The sequence below is a fragment of the Myotis nattereri genome, assembly GCF_964212035.1.
Source record: "Myotis nattereri genome assembly, chromosome: 2".
Classification (NCBI taxonomy): Eukaryota; Metazoa; Chordata; class Mammalia; order Chiroptera; family Vespertilionidae; genus Myotis; species Myotis nattereri.
In genome coordinates, this window is record NC_138076.1 from 23,279,908 (window position 1) to 23,299,277 (window position 19,370).

Consider the following 19,370-nt stretch of genomic DNA (forward strand, 5'->3'; position numbering starts at 1 on the left):
TGAAAATGCTTGAAGCAGAATCACAGGGATGGCTGGGTTAAAGCAAGGCCGTGGAATTCACTAGGACAGAAGCATTAGATAGTCCAGAAAGAAAACCCAGGGTGGGGAAAGTTTTTCTTTAAGGTACCAATATTAAGCCACAACATTTACAAATACAATGCTTTAACTCTCTACATGTAGGAAGCCAACCTGCTCCTTTTTGATCTTCTTCTTTGGCACAACCTCAGTGGATTTCTCTGATTCGGAACGAGTTCTAATTGATCTTCTCTGTTGCTTCTTTTCTGAGCCTAAAATATAATTTAAACACATAAATAAAAACTCATTTAAGGATGGCTTGACATTTATGTAAGATCTGACCAAATTCCCTGCTTTTCTAAGTTGCAGAGACATAGTTTAGTCTTCTTGAAAGCAGATGAACACATTTACGTATCTATAATTGAAGAGATGAAGGGATTGAGATGGATGACAGCGACTTTATTCTCAGCTGACATTAGGAAATACTGATTCAAAATTCAATCAGTACTACATATTTTGCATTTCAACAAATGAATTAATTCAATATGTAAGTGCTTAACAGTGCTTAGTGCACTTAATACAAGTATTGTTATTGTTATATTATTAACAACAAAAGGGGAAAAGGCAGGAAATGCACAAAAAATGCTGGCCAAAACCAATTAACGTGACTATCAAGGGACTTGTTATAACAGAAATACTTAATCGTTGAAACAAATTTTCAAGTGCTTTAATGTTAAATGGTAAAACAAGAAGCTACTGAGATTTTTAAACAGTAAAATTCTTTAAAAGTAGACAGAAGATGACTCACATGGACCCCATTTTGGAAAGGATAAAACTTAGATTGAAGATCACAACTTGAAAGACTACTGTCAGGAATGATTTCATTCTGCGACCCTGAGAAGGAATGGTACCTTCAGGGCAGCTATTCTCCGTCTTTTAAGTGCTTGGACCACCTAAATGGTCCTTCCTAGATAATAATCATCTTTCACTTACCAAAGGAGAAAGCTGCTAAGACTTCCTATAAAATCAGGCAGAAGCTGCTTCAGTAAAGCCTTCATATCACCTGCATAGTATTTTGTTTCATTGTTCTTGCCTATGTGTAAATAGATTCATTGGTTTCATTGTTCTTGCCTATGTGTAAATAGATTCCCTCACCTTAGTTCAAGGCCAAAACAGAGAAGGAGCCCACTACCTTTGTTTTGGGGAAGGAGTAAGTAGTTTGATAATGACATATTTTTTCTGAGCTGTAGTTAATCATTTCTAGCAGAGAAGTCACAAATGAAGTTGCTAACCCCTTCCTTTACTCTTACTGATGAGAATGTTTATCAAAACAACAGATATTCTGCCCTCATAGACACCTGAGTATACTAGAAATCCATACTTTAGTGTACTTATCAATGTTCAAGTACCTACTAGGGAAGAAGAAAATGAAAACAGAACTGCTTAAAACAAACAAAAATCTCTATTTGTTTTGAGGATGACAACATAACTGTTCCATAAAGTACAGATATTTGAGGTATTGTCTTATAGAAGATAAGGCAACACGACTTCTTAAAATTCTGAAAGCTACCCATAGAACACATAAATTCTACTACTTTTAAAACCACTAAAAAGTATGTTTACATTCTAAGAAAAGGAGGTAACCATCTTTGGGTTTGGAAAATAGCTTAGAAACCGAGTATAAATGCAAATGCAATTCTACAAACCATAGAAATGCAGCTGTGCCACACACTCTATGCATCCCCTAAATTTACTAGGAAAGGCTTAGGAATTCTCCCTAGGTAGTTAACACCCGTTGAGATGATGATATAACTTGTTTCTGGAGGAAAATAAAATCTTTTTTCTGACTTTCAACTACAGGCATACCTCAGAGATATTGTGGGTTCAGTTCCAGACCATCGCAACAAAGTGAGTCGTAATCTTTTGGCTGGTGGAGGGTCTTGCCTTCAATTTGGAAGAAATGCAACATATGTGAAGTGCAAAAAAAGAAATGAAGCACAATAAAACGAGGTATGCCTGTACTGAAGTTATTTTTATAAGAAGCAAAATGGTCATTTAAAATGACAAAATACACTTATCAACACAGCGGTAACCAAATTTAAGCCAAGGTCAAAGCTTTAGTACACTCATCCTGCCCTGAATGGTTTGGCTCAGTGGATAGTGTCAATCCTTGGACTGAAGGGTCCCGGGTTTGATTCCACTCAACGGCATGTAGCTTGGTTGCAGACTTGATCCCAGTCAGGGTGCGGTGCAAGAGGCAGCCAATGGATTTCTCTCTCTCACATCGATATTTCTCTCTCTCTTTCCCCCTCCCTTCCACTCTCTCAAAAAATTAATGGAAAAATATACTCCAGTGAGGATTACAAAAAAAACCCCAAAAAACAAAAACAAAAACAAAACACTCATCCCTATATTAAGGTCCCAACATTAATTTACAGCCTAATTATATGTGCTTGCCTAAGGAGGAAACTGGGCTTTTACCAGATATAAAGAATGATAAAATTCCACATTACCATTCCCTTATAAGAAAGTAAAGAGAAAAAGTACACTGCAGAACTTAAATCTTACAATGAAAAGACTACATGAAAATAAAATGTTCTGTAGCTGAGAAGGAAAAAAATCAACTCAATTAAAAATACAAGTATAGACTGGCCAGTGTTGCTCAGTGGTTGAGCACTGGCCCGCAAACCAAAGGTTCTAAGGTTCAATTCCCAGTCAAGGGCACATACATACCTGTGCTGCAGGTTCGATCCCCAGCCCCGGTCGGGGTAATTGCAGGAGGCAACCAATCGATGTGTCTCTCTCACTGTAATGTTTATCTCTGTCTCTCTCCCTCCCTTCCTTCCAGTCTAAAATCAATGGAAAAATATCCTCAGATGAGATTTAAAAAAAAATAAAAAAGTCCTGGCCAGTTTGGGTCAATGGTGAGAGAACTGGCCCGAGGATTAAAGGGTCTTGGGTTAGATTCCTGGTCAAGGGCATGTATCTCGGTTGCAGGCTCAATCCCTGGTGAGAGTGGGAGACAACCAATGCATGTGACTCTCTCACATCAATGTTTCTCTCTCCCCCTCCTCTCTCCCTTCCACTCTAAAAATCAATGAGAAAAATATCCTTGAGTGAAAATTTAAAAAATAATAATAATAACAAAATAAAAAATGAAAAAGTATAATTTAAGACCAGTCTAATATTATATGAAGAATTTACTTTCTCCCTAGTTAGGAGAATATAGATGTTTAAATAAAGATCCTCCTAGTCTATGTATCATATTTAAATTCAGATAAATCACCAACAGTTTAATGTAAAGAAAGACAATAAAACTGATTATGGAGAGCTGAGGCCAAAAGAGTATTTTAATGTTCAAAGAAAGAAACAAATATTTTCAATTATGGCTAATTAATGTAAAATCTAAGTCCATTTATTCATTCCTTCAACATAATAATTTCATTTTTTTACACAGTATTTTGAAATATGTAGTAGGCAGTTAGACAGGCATGAGCAGAGCAAGGATGATAGACCAGGTACGGTAGGTCACCAGGCTGGAAAGCCCCAGGTACCTAGCAATGGGCAAAAGTGGGAAAAACAATTATTGTAGAGGAGGACCTTGCTCCCAGGGTACCTCTCCTCTTCCAACAAGCGTATCACTGGTATGAGGTTTAGACCTTCTGACCTTCATATCACTTGTCGTGGAGTTCGGACCCCCCCCAACCCCCATCTTTCCTCCCCTGGCATGTTGCTAGTCATGGGGTAGACTCCTTTAGAGGAGGAACAAGGGGGCCAGAGGTTAGCCTCACATGACTCCCATACAAGCCCATGCACAACCACTCCCTTAAGCACATTAAGCCCTCAGGACAATGAGGTTCTAACCTGCATCAAATGTTCTTGGAGGCAGAGCCTCAGGGTCTGCTGACCACAGACTCAGAGCTTTGGTTAAACTAGAGATGACATTTAGGCCTCAGTTGTGCTTCAGCTCCAGGCCCAGAAAAGCACCAAAACCAGACTAACCTACGCCATATCTGACATCATGAACAGTTGCAACAGCTAATGACCCCGGGCCCTTGCACTGAAAATCAGTGGAGACTGACCCGGAAAGGACACACCTGGAAAGCTGATGAATAGTCTATTGAGATACTCCCCTAAGATCCCCACCTTTAGAGAGCAGATAAAACACCCCCTAGCACCCAGCACCAGCCAGCACCTTTCCCCACTCTCTCCTTCCCCCAGGCACCTGCTCTCCACATTTCTTTTTGCTAAGTTCCAAAGGCCCTTCTTTTGCCTCTGTAACTCATTTCCTGAGCCCTCGAAGCCCACCTGACTCACCTTTGCTATCTCTGTGACTTTCTAAATGAAGTTTCTCTTATAATTGGAGCTTCTTGGCTCTGAATTCTTTCTTTGCCAAACTGAAGTACTGGGATTTACTGAACGCGAGGTCTGGTAACATTCTGGTTCCATTCTGTCCCTAAGACTTCCCCTAACCCCTGAAAATGAAGGTCCCATGGAGCTCTTTCTCCAGGAAGCATGGTCTGGGCCATTCCCTTCCCCTTCTTTTCCCCCATAGGCATGCATCACCTAACTTCTAAGGGACCCCATGAGACTTGTAACTAGGAGAGCAATGGGCAGCAGCAGCTCAGGCTAAACCTCTGAGCCTGTCCCCAAGGCCCCCTTTTCTCTGACTAGGCTCTCTTATTGCTTCTTCTATGCCCTTCCTTGTTTCACTGCACTAAATATATTTTTGCTGCATTCAAATTCTTGCTTGCTTTTCTACACTTTGTCTCTTGATTGAAATCTTTCCTTCAAGAAGACAAGAACTGAAGTCTTGTCATCTTGCTGGTAACACCATTATTTAAATTCCTGTAGGAAAAATAACTTACTATAAGCTCTCTAGCCCCTAAACCAGTGATGGTGAACCTTTTGAGCTCGGCGTGTCAGCATTTTGAAAAACCCTAACTTAACTCTGGTGCTGTGTCACATATAGAAATTTTTTGATATTTGCAACCATAGTAAAACAAAGATGTATATTTTTGATATTTATTTTATATATTTAAATGCCATTTAACAAGAAAAATCAACCAAAAAATGAGTTCGTGTGTCACCTCTGACACGCGTGTCATTGGTTCGCCATCACTGCCCTAAACCATTCTTTCCTATTGAAATAATTGCTTTTATAGTTTGATATTTTAAAAATAAAATTAGATTTTGATCACTTAAAGTTTCTTAGGAACATAGCTACCATGTTATAGTAGAGCAGAACTATGACCTCAAAATGGATCAATATACTCTTCATTCATACTCACCTGCAGAACCAGATGTTGCTTCAGGAGATGATACATTCTGAGTTGCCTTTTCATTTCTCTGGTTTGGTGTAGAAATTATAAGTCTGTCTTGTCCCCTGACACTTATTTCCGTTTTGTTACCAATTCCCTTCAAAATAAGGCAAATAAAAAATAGGTATCGGGGACATATGTAATACTTTCAACAATAAAGATTTTAAAATATAGCTCAAGATTATAATTTGCTTGAATTTTATATGGCCTTGATTGCAGCTAATTATCTGAGTCATTATCAGAACAATTTTATTAAAAGTCATCAGGGTGTATTCCAAAATGTACAATGAGATAATGTAGAAAAAAAACCTATATGTCTAAGTCCAGATGATGAATATCACTAAAAAATATATGTGTATCACACAATTTTCTGTAAAAAACAAAGTATTTTCTGGTCTGAACAGTCTCTCCCTTCACTCATGTCACAGTAAGAGAACTCTAGGCATCTTCATTTGGTAAAGTACTCTACTACACAGCTGAAACTTTCAACACATCTTGAAAGACAAGAACATCCATAGATACAGAAACATGCCATTCATGGTGAGCAAAATGTGCACCCAATAAGCAATTTGGAACAGACAGGTTTAGGTATTTTTAACACACTGAAAAAAAAGGAGTGATTTATAAATATGTATATATATATTTTTATAAGCTTTCATTTATAAAAGGTCAGTTTTATCTCAAATTTCATTTACACAGCACTCTTTGGAGAGGGTTATAAAAATTTGATCTGTGCATCTAAAAGCAGATAAAAAACTAGCTCCACTAATGGAGTCGATCTGCATTCAAAACAGATATAGAGTGCTCATTTGCCATTCAAAGCTATGAACAGGCCCTAACCGGCTTGGCTCAGTGGATAGAGCACTCAGAGGACAGAGCGTCGACCTGCGGACTGAAGGGTCCCAGGTTCGATTCCGGTCAAGGGCCTGTACCTTGGTTGCGGGCACATCCCCAGTAGGGGGGTGTGCAGGAGGCAACTGATCAATGTTTCTCTCTCATGATGTTTCTAATTCTCTATCCCTCTCCCTTCCTCTCTGTAAAGAATCAATAAAATAGATTTAACAAACAAACAAAAACCAAAGCTATCAGCAGAACCACGTGGGAACTGAACTGTAACTTCAGTTTTTCCAAGCAGTTTGGCCTTAATGAAATCAGTTGCACCTAAAGGCAGAAACAGGCAGAGGACCTTACACTTTTCTGTAGGGAAACGTATCAATAATCAAGCATACCTATATTTAATTATTTTAATGTCCATATGACAATGTTAGGAAATAGAGATTTCTTTAAAAATATACATCCATGAGGTACCACTAACTCGAATTCACAAGCCCACGATTGTGGTACTGGTGGGAGGTAGTGAAGAGGTCTATGGAATAAGTACTATAAATCTTATGAAAGAGTTTTAAAGTATTAAAACTAAAGTATAAGTATACTAAATGGAGGCCTGGAGCTGGCTGATAGAGACATTCAGTTCCAAGAAGCTATTTTCACCCCATACCCAAGCTATACCACAGTTAAAGAACTGACGTAAGTTCTGGTATTTCTCTAAAATACATCAGCTATCCCAAGCCAACGTGAGCTTAACAAAATTGCTGGTGCAACCAAACAGATTGCTTGCACCCAGCACCCAGCACCAGCCAGCACCTTTCTCTACCCTCTCCTTCCCCCAGGCACCTGCTCTCCACCTTTCTTTTTGCTAAGTTCCAAGGGCCCTTCTTTTGCCTCTGTAACTCGTTTCCTGAGCCCTTGAAGCCCACCTGATTCACCTTTTCTATCTCTGTGACTTTCCAAATGAAGTTTCTCTTATAATTTGCGTTTCTTAGCTCTGAATTCTTTCTTTGCTGAACTTAAGTATTGAGATGTGCTGAACTGATTGATTAGTGGGTACAATTATTACAAAGGTTAATTCAGATAACTGACAAAATGATTTAATAAGAAGCACACTTTTCAACTAAGAAAATTTAACTATACAAACTTAGAAACAGGCAAATTGCCCAGTTTTTTTCCATGACTTTAGGGAGCTAGGCTAAATTTTGGCTGCACAGCTAAAGATTAATCAAGTTCAGATGGGGATAATACAAAAGATGGGGGAGGAGAACACAGTCTTTTTGCCTGTGTCTTTTTTGCCCTATTTGCAACAGAGTAAACTGGCTGTACATTTCAAATGCAGTGGATATTTAAATTATGACCTGGTGTTGTGTCTTTTTTAAATGCCAAGGTTAACTACTTATTAAATACCATTGCCGGGGGGGGGGGGGGGGGGGGGCCGGGGGACCATACAACGATATGAAAAAAGGAGGTACCTTTGTTGAATAAACAAACTGATCGATAAATTTCCCATCTCCTGTAGCATTCTGAAGAGCAAATACTTGTTCAATTTTCACAACTGGAGACATGTTGCACTTCTGCAAATCCAAGCTCCCTTTGTGCATTGTAATAGAAGCTGGTAACGATTTCCTGGCTGCTGCTGTTTTCCAGGCTATTTTAACAGGAGGTGGTTCTTCCTCTTCCACACTCGTGTGCCGCCTCTGGCTATGTCTCCGATTCTCAGTACTTGATAGTGAGGAGGCCACCTCACCTGTATTGGTCTGTTCTGGCTGAGTATTCAGCACTGATCTTGGTCTCCGGGGTTTTTTAACTTCCGCTTTGGAGGCAACATTCTTTTTCGCTTGGGATAAAGACTCCTCAGGCTGTTTATCAATATAGATAAAAGTATACTGTTCTATTCTTTCCTCTCGGGTCATTTTCAATGCTTTCTCTGCATGGGCAATGCCAATATCCCATTGAGCACGTTCTCTCTGTGGTCGGGGTTTCCGAATCTTTAAAGAGAGATATAGGCATTATCAGACACACTTCAAGCTAACAAGTGCACTTAAAGCACAGGTATTTCCCATGTGAGCCTGTCATCTTTCTAGGTATACATAAATATCTTCAGGTTCTTCAGTCAAATCAATGAAATGTTCTTACGTTATAACTTGGATAAATTGGTATTACTATTGGATGACATGCAGGTCTACTCCCTTTTATAAATCCCCCTTTGGTGACCACTCTTCATAAAAAGTTAGCAGTAATTCCCCAGCGTGGCTCATGGTTGAGCATCGACCTATGAACCAAGAGGTTACGGTTAGATTCCTGGTCAGGGCACATGCTCAGGTTGCAGGCTCAATCCCCAGTAGGGGACATGCAGGAGGCAGCCATCTATGATTCCCTCTCATCAATGATGTTTCCATCTCTCCCTCTCCCTTACTCTCTGAAATCAATTATATATTTATTTATTTATTTTTAAAAGAATGCTACCCCTACAGCTGCAGGGTGCTACAGAGATCACAAAAAAGCTAACAGGCCGAAACCGGTTTGGCTCAGTGGATAGAGCGTCGGCCTGCGGACTGAAAGGTCCCAGGTTCGACTCCGGTCAAGGGCATGTACCTGGATTGCGGGCACATCCCCAGTAGGAGATGTGCAGGAGGCAGCTGATCGATGTTTCTCTCTCATCGATGTTTCTAACTCTCTATCTCTCTCCCTTCCTCTCTGTAAAAAATGAATAAAATATATTTTTTAAAATAAAAAATAAAAAAATAAAAAAGCTAACCGGAACTTGAAGCCAGCATTTGAAGTTGTGCTGCTAGTTTGTAACAATGCACACAGGGGCAGAATGGGGAGAGAAAGGAGAGAGCCCTGAGGAACAAATGTAAGTTGACAAGACATAGTAAAGCAGAAATGTATGAGAGAAAAAGTAAACCTCAATCAGAGTTTTCATAGGTATCTATGTCCAGGGTTGATTAAAAAAAAAAAACTTTGGATTGGCAAGAAAGGTAAGGAAACTCTAAATAGCCATGTGAGATGACCAAAGCAATTAAAAATTATCCAGGGGGTTAATTTCTGACCGAGATAGCCAGAAATTAGCTAAAAAACCATGAGATGTTATAGTGTATATCAAACACTGATGTATAAATCTGTAAAATGTTAAGTGGGATAAAATTAATCAAAATCCTGTGATCAATTTTAGTTTTTAAAGTGTAAAAATATGACAAATTACTGAATCACAAGAGACCCACACTAAAATTAATTAGTTGAGTTTAAAAATCTCAACCAGCCCACCCAGTATGGCTCAGCAGTTGAGCATCAATCCAGGAACCAAGAGATCACTGGTTCGATTCCTGGTCAGGGCACATGCCCAGGATGCAAGCTCGATCCTTGGTGGGGGCATGCAGGAGGCAGTCGATTGATGATGTTTCTCTATGATTGATGTTTCTATCTATCTATCCCTCTCCTTTCCTCTCTAAAAATCAATGAAGAATATCTTTAAAAATATTTAAATATCTCAACCAAACAGAGTATCACAAGTTTATGTCAAAATTCTAAAATATCTACCACCACATCAAACATGTTTCTTGGTTCATCACCTGTGTGACCTGAGTTGAACCAGTTAAGCTTTCTGTCTCGATTTCTTCATCTGTAGAAACAAGAATAATAGTATCTACCTCATTTAAATTTTATGAAGATTAAATACAAGCATTGCCTCTCTCACAATAGATACGAAATATTTTTAAAACTTTATGTTCATAAAAATTTTGCTAAATAAGAATGAAGAACAAGTATGGAAAGATGTTAAAATAGGAAAAATAATAAAAATCCTTGGCAAAATCCATATTTCACTAGCATCTACTAGACTTATATATGTTAATTCAATTCAAAATAGAATCCAACATTATACTGAGTAGACAGGTCAAGTTTTTAATAGTACTATATCACTTACAAAACTATTTACATAGTAAGTTATTAAATTGGAATACAAGGAATGAAAAGAACAAGTCATTCTAACAATTGTCTGAATTCAAGTATTAAAAGTTCTACTAAATTATGAAGTCCTTTAAAAACTATATTTGCTTGATAATGTTAACATGTTGTCAATTACCTTTTGTTTCTCAGAGTGATTGCTGGCTTGTTTGGTTGCCTCTGCCAGTAATTCTTCATATTGTTTATGACCTTTATACTCTCGTACCCGTTTTTCATGTACCCATGCCCTCTCTGGTTGGTTGCTAAAAAATTGGACGTGATATTCCCGGGCACCTGAAAGTAAAAATCCTTATTAACCATTTCAGAACATACGCATGCACATATACTTTGCAAAAAACATGAACCTAAGTTGGTTACCTAGTATTATCCCATTAAAAGCTGTAGTTTTGCAACAGGAAATGTTCGCTTGACATGACAACTTAGCATACTTTCAATGGCAGTAGTTAAAACACATGTCAGTTCCTCAAACATCTTTCTGTAAAATCTTCACACACATTTCAAGCACATCCTTTTTTACTTCTGTACATACTAGAGGCCTGGTACACGAAATTCATGCATGCGTAGGGTCCCTAGGCCTGGCCGGTGGTCAGGGCCAATCTGTGGGTGGGCCCCACTGGCACTTGCTTTGGCTGGCCTGGCACCGCCCGCTTGCCAGCCCTGCTCCCACTGCCACTGCTGGTCACCTCCCTCTGTGGGGCAACCCGCGGGGCCCCCGCTGGCACCAGCTTTGGCTGGCCTGGGGCTTGCAGGCTGGGGCCAGCTCCTGCATTGAGCGTCTGCCCCCTGGTGGTCAGTGCACATCATAGCGACCGGCCATTTCACCATTCAGTGGATTTGCATATTAGGCTTTTATTATATTGGAGGATTTGTGCTGTTGGAGGCAACAAAGGAGGCCTACTCTCAGACACTGGCAGGCATATGTGCGGAGGGAGCCGGATGCCGGCATGGAGATTGCCCACCACCTCTGGGACAGAACGGCACCAGCGTTCTAGGTATCTAGTGGTGGCTTGGTAGGAGGGGGCCTCATGTTTACAAACATGCCAGCTGTACGGAAAATGCCTTCACATGGATGAAGATCCTGTTTGAGTTCAATTTATCTTATCTATAACCTAGGTCAGCGATTTTCAACCTATGTGCTACAAAATTTTTTAAAGCATGTAACTCGTCTTCCCTTAGATCATCAAATAAAAAATGACAAAAGTCAACACACACACACACACACACACACACAAATGAAAATTGTAGTTTTGGGCTGTCCAAAGATGTAATCCAATATTGACCAATTATATACCTAACAGTTATTACAAAAATCACCCCAAATGATTAAAATTAGTATATCAAGGTTTAAAAGAAAATCATAAATTCTGCTAATTATCAGATTTATGTTGGTTGCACAGTTTTATTTTTACTTGCCTCAAAACTTTTTACAAACAAATCTGAGTTAGATAAATAAATTTTCCTTCAAAAAATGTATAACATCTTTTCCTGGACTTCTAAAAGCCAACTACTGGTCAAATTGCTTTTCTAACTGTGTAAAAGTGTGGTATACAGACCTGGGGTTAAAATAGGAGAGGCTACTAAAACTCTTCCAGGGATCCTGTGAGGTCAAACTATCTTCATAAAAATACTGAGAAGTTACCTATCTTTTTACTATGCTGACATTTGCATCTATATTGCAAAAACAATGGCAGATAAGAGTGCTGGCATCTTAGCACAAATAGAGGCAATGAGTGACACCAAACTAGTATCATATTCTTCACAGCCATATACTGGCATTTGAAAAAAAAAAAAAGCAAGATTTACTTCATGTCCTTCATGAAGCAGTAAAAATGATTAATTTAATTAAATATCAATACCTATCTTTTTAATATTATGTGTGACGAAATGGGAAGAAGGCATAAAGCATTTTTTATATATATGACAGTTATCTAGAGCAAAGGTACTTGTATGATTGTTTGAGTTGCTGCAAGGTGAACTGGCCACTTTTACATAGAATAACCTTTTTACTTGAAAGAATGACTAACAGAAGAAATATGGTTATTTGAACTTGAGCATCTGGCAGATATTTCTTCAAAAATGAAAAAAAGCAAGTTTGTCACTTCAAGGAAAGTGGACATTTGTTGGCCATAATAAAACGTGGTCTTTCAAGTAAAAAGTAAAATTTTGAAAAAATTCTGCCACTAATTAGTTTTCTAACTTCCCAATAATCAAATAATTTTCTGATGAAATAAAATTTCTGATGTTAACTAATGTGATTTTTAAAAATATATATATATTATTGATTTTTTACAGAGAGGAAGGGAGAGGGATAGAGAGCAAGAAACATCGATGAGAGAGAAACATGGACCAGCTGCCTCCTACGCACCTCCTACTGGGGATATGCCAGCAACCAAGGTACATGCCCTTGACCGGAATCGAACCTGGGACCTTTCAGTCTGCAGGCCGACACTCTATCCACTCAGCCAAACTGTCTAGAGCCTAATGTGATTTTAAAAAATATCTATAAAGAAGTGTGTCAACATTTGAAAGGCGTGTATGACTTAGTTAACCAATATTTTTAAATGGCCAATCTATATATAATGTTACAAAATCATGAAAGGTTAAAGATCCATTCAAAGTGCAAGACAGAACCAATGGGTTTTAATGTAACAAAGTACAAAAACTTTATCAATATGATTTCAAATTCCACACTGTAATTAACACACCATCTGTTGCGTTTTGGTGTAAAAACAAAGAAATATATCCACAATTATATGAAAAGGCAACTAAACAAGAAACTACTCTTCCATTTACATGTACATATCTGTGTGAGGCCAAATTAACTTTAAATACTTCAACCAAAACAAGAAGTCAGAACAGCTGAATAAAGAAGCAGATACAAAAATCTAGTGTCTTCACTTAAGTCAGACATTAAAGAGATTTATAAAAATGTAAAACAGTCCTGGTCTGGTGGCTCAGTTGACTAGAGCATTGCCCCATACTACCAAAATGTTGCAGGTTCCCAGGCAGAGCACATACTTACGTTGCCGGTTTGATCCCTGTCCGGGGCATGTATGGGAGTCAACTGATGGATATTTCTATCTCATATTTTTCTCCCTCCCTCTCTCCCCACTCCCTCCCCTTTTTCTCTCTCAAATCAATAAACATCCTCATGTGAGGATTTTTTAAAAAGTAAAAATAACATTCTTCTCATTAATTTGTTTGTGAAAACAGTTATTTTTCATCAAAACACAGTAACATATATGAGTTCTTCTAAAATAAATTAGTAAACACTTAAAACTTTTCTCAGCTTTAATTTCTAAAGTAAAATAAATAGTAATAGATATAACCCAATATAAACAAAGCTTCTTGGAGTCCTCAAATTTTAAGAATAAAAGGGACCCTAGGACCAAAACATCTGAGAAGAGTTGCTGCAAAGTAGTGCTACTCCGAAAATGTGGTTACCAGAATAAGCCAGTCTGTGACAAAATAAGCACAAAAGTTAAAAGTGGGCATCTAGAACCTATGATAATTTGACATTGCTGTGGCACATAATTAGGTCTGTATTTTTTGGAGAAGGAGGCCTATCATTTCTCTAATAGTTAATTTTAATGTATTTGATAGAAATATTGGTCGATGGTAGACTAGAAATGAAAAACAACAACAGCAAAAAAACTAGTCCTTTACCAAACACAGTTTGAAAAACACTATTCTAGAGAAATTCTCAGGTCAACTGAGAAACATAGAAACTGATCTTTTTGGGGAATCTAAGATAATTCAGGTAGAGAGAGAGAGACAACAAGCAGATCCTGACTAGAAAAATGTAGGTATTATGCCTAAATTGAACTAAGTTATCTGAAATCTATTAAACCTTAGATTTGAAGAATTTTAATTTTATTAGACATTAAACAGATTATATAAGGAATTTTGAAACCAAATTAAAATTTTATATGAAAAATAGCCTCTAAGAGAAAACATACACACAATTCGGATTTCCGTATCCTTTAATCTGAGAAAGAAGAGTGACACACAGATTCTATTATAATTAATCAAAGAAGGTTTATCAAAAGTCCAAAGATATTGAGGGACAAAAACAGAAATATAACCTAAACCAGGGATGGGCAACCCCTGGAACACGTGCCAAACATGGCACACCAGTAACTTTTGCTGGCACGCGAAACCCTCTCTTATAATCTTCCATTTACAATTTTTTCCTTAATATCGACTTTTTTATTTTTCAGATAAATTCAGTGTAGGTGCATCTTAGATAAATAAATAATTTTACATAACAAGTTATCTTAAAGACCATAGACATGGATTGACGAGAGAGGGGAAGAGCAATTGCTATGCCTCTGCCTTAACTCTCCCTGCCTTCCTAGATCCGACCAGTGTTTTGGTTTCATCCACATACGCTTGTGAATCTTTGTTCTCAGTGATGAATTTTGTTAAGTCTCATAATTGGAGTAGCCTGACGGATGAAAGTAGTAGCTCGTGCATAACTCTGAAGGTCACAAAATATAAACCTGATGTAAAATCTCTGTCATCAGTGATGCAGCAGCAAAAGTCCCATTGATAATATCAAACAGACTCATGAAGTTTTCTGTTGGACTATCAGTGTACATGTATACATTAAAAAATGAATGTATTTTTCATCATCATATACTGTGTTTTTGTCGTTCGGATAAATTTTATTATTTCTTCAAGGTTTTTCACATACGTACACCTTAAGAGATATCAAGTAGGTGTAACATGTTTTCAAAAAATTAGGGTTGGCACGCAGAAGAATTTTTGAGTCAGAGATTTTGCTGGTTTTCGCACGCACTCACAAAAAGGTTGCCCACCCTTGACCTAAACTAATAGGTGAGTCTGAAGGATAGGGTGATGAGTTACAGGGTTGAAAGATCATAGGACATAATCTGTTTCCAAGATTCAGAATTATTTATTCAGAAGCAAACAGATAATCCCAAAGGACTTGATAGTCAAAAACTAAAACTAATATATAACCCAAACTCATTTTACTCTTTATTTTCAACTTTTTCATCTATTAAATCATTTACTATGGATGAAAAAAATAAAACTATGTGCCTCTTCGTTAGTACTTTGCTTCCTGCTGTCTGGAAAACCATAAAATAAAAGTGTAAAACTAAAAGACCTGAAAGATTGAGAAATAAGCATTTCTCTCTCTGAATAATGGACTAAATTTTCCAATAGAAAAATGTTGAGGAAATGTTTTTTGCCGGGAGCCAGTCCATCCTTGCTGTTTCAAGGGACCTGGCATATATGGCATACTGTTCTTAATATGTTTGCTCACCTTCTTGGCACTATGTGTTTTAACCAAGGTCTCTGAGAAAGGTTGTTTCCCCAGGTAGGGATTTTCCCCTGAAGTTAGGGAGGGAATAAAATCATTTAACTAAGTGCCAGGCGGGTAGTTAATCACTTTAACTACAAACAATCATGCTTAAGCTACATAATCTTTACTCCCTGGAATGGAGATAAGAAACGCCCTAACCTTTGGAATAGAGATTGATAGGATTGGAATCAACTGGTATAAATACAGATGTAACAAGACAGAACTTAGAAGACAGATCCTACACAGAACCTAGAGACAGAAGAACTTCGCTGGAGAGAACATGGCAAAAGATCCTGGACAGAAATTGGCAACAGAACCTAGAGACAGAATCTAGCCAGAGAACATGGCAAAAGATCCTGGACTGAACCTGACTACAGAAATTGGCAAGAGAACCTGACTAGAACCTGGTGACTGAACCTGGCTGGAGAACCTAGCAAGAGAACATGGACACAGAACCTGGCTGGAGATCCTAAGCAGAACCTCTCTGGAGATCCAGACCAGAACTTGGCTGGAGATCCTGGCTGGAGATCCTGGCTAGGCTGCTGATCAACTGAACACTGTCTCCGTGTCCTTCCTTCTTCGCCGACTCCGTCTACGCCTTTGGGAACCCCTGGACCTGCTGGGGTTGGACCCCGGCAGTTTTTATATAAGAAAAATAATATAAAGGTAAAACCATCCAGTTTTAAACTTAAAACATATATTATGATCAAAAGTTACAATGGGTATAATGTGATACCATTTAAAACTCAATAAAAATGTTTATTTTCATATCTATTAACTACACTTACACTATGCAGAGAAAAAGAATTACTCTCAAACTCTTAATAGTACTTACATATCTGGAGGACAAACTATGGACACCTCTCACTTCTGACCATATATATTTTTGTATTGTTATAAAGAGAAAAAGCATTTCATTTTTAAATTTAAAATGAGACCTAAACAATGAAATACAACTTAAAATAGACATGTGATCCAAACATCTTTTTTTTAAAATTAACTTTTATTATTATTACTACTAGTGGCCTGGTGCACGAAATTCATGCACATTAAAAGGGGATTAGAGGAAATATTTTAATTTTGCTTTTTCTATAATAGAAGTGTCAGAGATGAAAAAAAATTAGTAAAATGTATATGAAAATCTTCCTCCTGTCAGAGTCTGGGGTGCGCTGTGGGACCCAGAGTTAAGTCCCCGCCCACCCACGATGCCTCAAAATCACGCAAGACCCAGACCCAGCTGGCCCCACACCCATTGGGCGAGATCCAGACCCAGCCAGCCCCACCCTTGTCAAGCCCCGCCGGGTGCGAGGGTGCAGCCTCAGGGCCCCCCGTCAAGCTCTGCCGGGCCAGGGGTGCGGCCTGAGGTCACCTGGTGCCAGGGTGGGGTGTGTGGCTTAAGGTCCCCCGGCCCAGCACCAGGATGGGGGGCACACCTTGAGGTTCCCTATCAAGCCCCACCAGGCGGGGAGTGCAGCCTGAGGTCCCATGTCAAGCCCCACTGGGCTGGGGGCGCAGCCTCAGGTTCCCTGCCCTGGCCCAGTGCCACGCAGCCTCAGGTCCCTGCTGATTGCTCCTTAAGGCTCATTACGGGAACTCGGCCTCCGCTGTGGGTGCAGCCATCTTGTGTTATGAAAACCCTGCCTCTGCTGTGGGCGCTGCCATCTTTGTGATGGCATGATGGTCAATTTGCATATTTCCTCTTTATTAGATAGGATTTGAATATCTTTTTATTGATTTCAGAGAGGAAGGGAGAGGGAGAGATAGATGAGAGAGATAATACTGAGGGAGAATTACTGATCAGCCACCTCCTGCATGAGCCCGCAACCTGGGCATGTACCCTTGACCAGAATCGAACCCAGGACCCTTCAGTCCGCAGGCCTACACTCTATCCACTGAGCCAAACCAGCTAGGGCCAAACATCTTTCAACAAGCTCCTGCAAAGAATTTTAAGGGTGAAATTTTATGTAAGAAAACCTTTAAGAATACACTTCCAATGGTAAGAATCTAATAATAATATAGAAACCAATGATTACTAAATAAAATCAAGGCAAATTTTAAAGCAGTTTAGATAATAAGCAACACAAAATGTTTCACAAGCATCATGTGTGCTACATAACAAAATTAAGTTTTATGCTGTGTTTTTTGATTTTCAGAAAACTACTTCATTTAAACCTGTACAGCACAGCCATACAATAGAATGTTATTTTGCTATAAAAAGGAATGAAGTACTAAAACACACCACAACACAGATAAACCTCTAAAACATGATGCTAAGTCAGCGGTTCTCAACCTGTGGGTGGTGACCCCTTTGGGGGTCAAACGACCCTTTCACAGGGGTCGCCTAAGACCATCGGAAAACATATATAATTACATATTGTTTTTGTGATTAATCACTATGCTTTAATTATGTTCAATTTGTAACAATGAAAATACATCCTGCATATCAGATATTTACATTACAATTCATAACAGTAGCAAAATTACAGTTATGAAGTAGCAATGAAAATAATTTTATGGTTGGGGGTCACCACAACATTAGGCACTGTATTAAAGGGTCGCGGCATTAGGAAGGTTGAGAACCACTGTGCTAAGTGAAAGAACCCAGACACAGAAGATCACATAGTGTATATGAAAGGTCCAAAAAAGGCAAATCTATAGCAGTAGGAAGTAATTAGTGGCTGCTTAGGGGACAAGGGAAGGAATGGGTAGTGACTGCTAAGAGATATGGGATTTCTTTTTGGTTGATCAAAATGTTCTAAAATTAGATAGTGGTGGTGGCCACAAAACTCTATAATTATACTCAAATCACTGAATTGCACACTTTAAAAGGGTGAATCTTATAGTAGGTAAATCATAGCTCAAGAAAGCTTATTATTTAAAATACTACTGAAGAAAAAAATAAAATTTGAAATATAATCAGAATAGATATTTTTAAAACCTAAATTCTGAGATTTCTGGTTGCCACAAATAATACAAACAAAATCAGTTTTTCCTCCACTTGAAGACTGCTCAGGAGTTACCAGACCAGACTAGATTAATTCATAAAACTAAATTTAAATATGTCCTTTGAAATATAGATGAGGCATAAACTGTGCTTTCATTTGCATCCTATAAAAAGGTGAAATTAGCAGGTTCTCATACAGTAATTAAATGTGAAGGTCTTTATATAACCTCAAAAGGATGCTTTTCTAAGGGGAGAGAACTGAAGAGTCACAAATCTCACATACTATATCTTAGAATCCTCTGGAGGCACAGATATAGACAGGCATTTATTTAATTAAGAAGACTTGGCCCTCTTGGAAAATACTTGTTTCTTTAATCTCCCTCATAGAATCAGTTACAGATTATTAAATCTGCAGAGATTACTAGTCCAACACCCTTTTTATATAAATGATGGTACTAGAGGAGAGGGTATACAATAAGATTTGAGACTCGATTAACTTATCTGAAACGTAAGGATAACAATGGTATGTACTTTATAATGCTGCTGCTAAGAGGACTGCATAAGAAAATATACAAGAGAACTGTTTTAACACAGTGTCTTACACAGAAGTAGATGTTCAACAATTTTTTTCTTGCTCCTGCCCTACTGATGCTTTCAGTTACCCCAACCTTTAATAGGCAGGTTATAATGACGAGATGACTGCCCTCCTTACCAGGGCAGATTCCTGGATGTGCAACACAAAAGAGTTACAAATATGGTTGATTCTGTCACAAATCTGACTCACCAGACTTAGACTCAGACACTTTTTCTCCTCAGAACAGTGAACAGGGCTCTGGCTACTACACAAGTCTATTCCAAATGCCATCAGTAACCTAATCTACGTTTTTTGGTCAAATCTGTGAGCAGGAGTTGAGAAAAGTTAGAACACACCTTTTCTTAATATTTAATATTCCTAAGGTAGGAT

The 19,370-nt window shown here is 38.4% G+C and overlaps 1 protein-coding gene across 1 annotated transcript in view; it reads right to left on the bottom strand.

The window, feature by feature from the left end:
* Window positions 1–19,370, bottom strand: part of NSD3 (nuclear receptor binding SET domain protein 3) — a 108,761-nt gene that overhangs the window by 41,924 nt on the left and 47,467 nt on the right. Inside the window, exons 5-8 of the mRNA XM_081082686.1 lie at window positions 10,252–10,406; window positions 7,640–8,155; window positions 5,307–5,433; window positions 190–287 (exon numbers count right to left, since the gene is read on the bottom strand). Coding sequence (XP_080938812.1) covers window positions 190–287; window positions 5,307–5,433; window positions 7,640–8,155; window positions 10,252–10,406 — 896 coding nt within the window. The remainder of the gene's footprint in view (window positions 1–189; window positions 288–5,306; window positions 5,434–7,639; window positions 8,156–10,251; window positions 10,407–19,370) is intronic.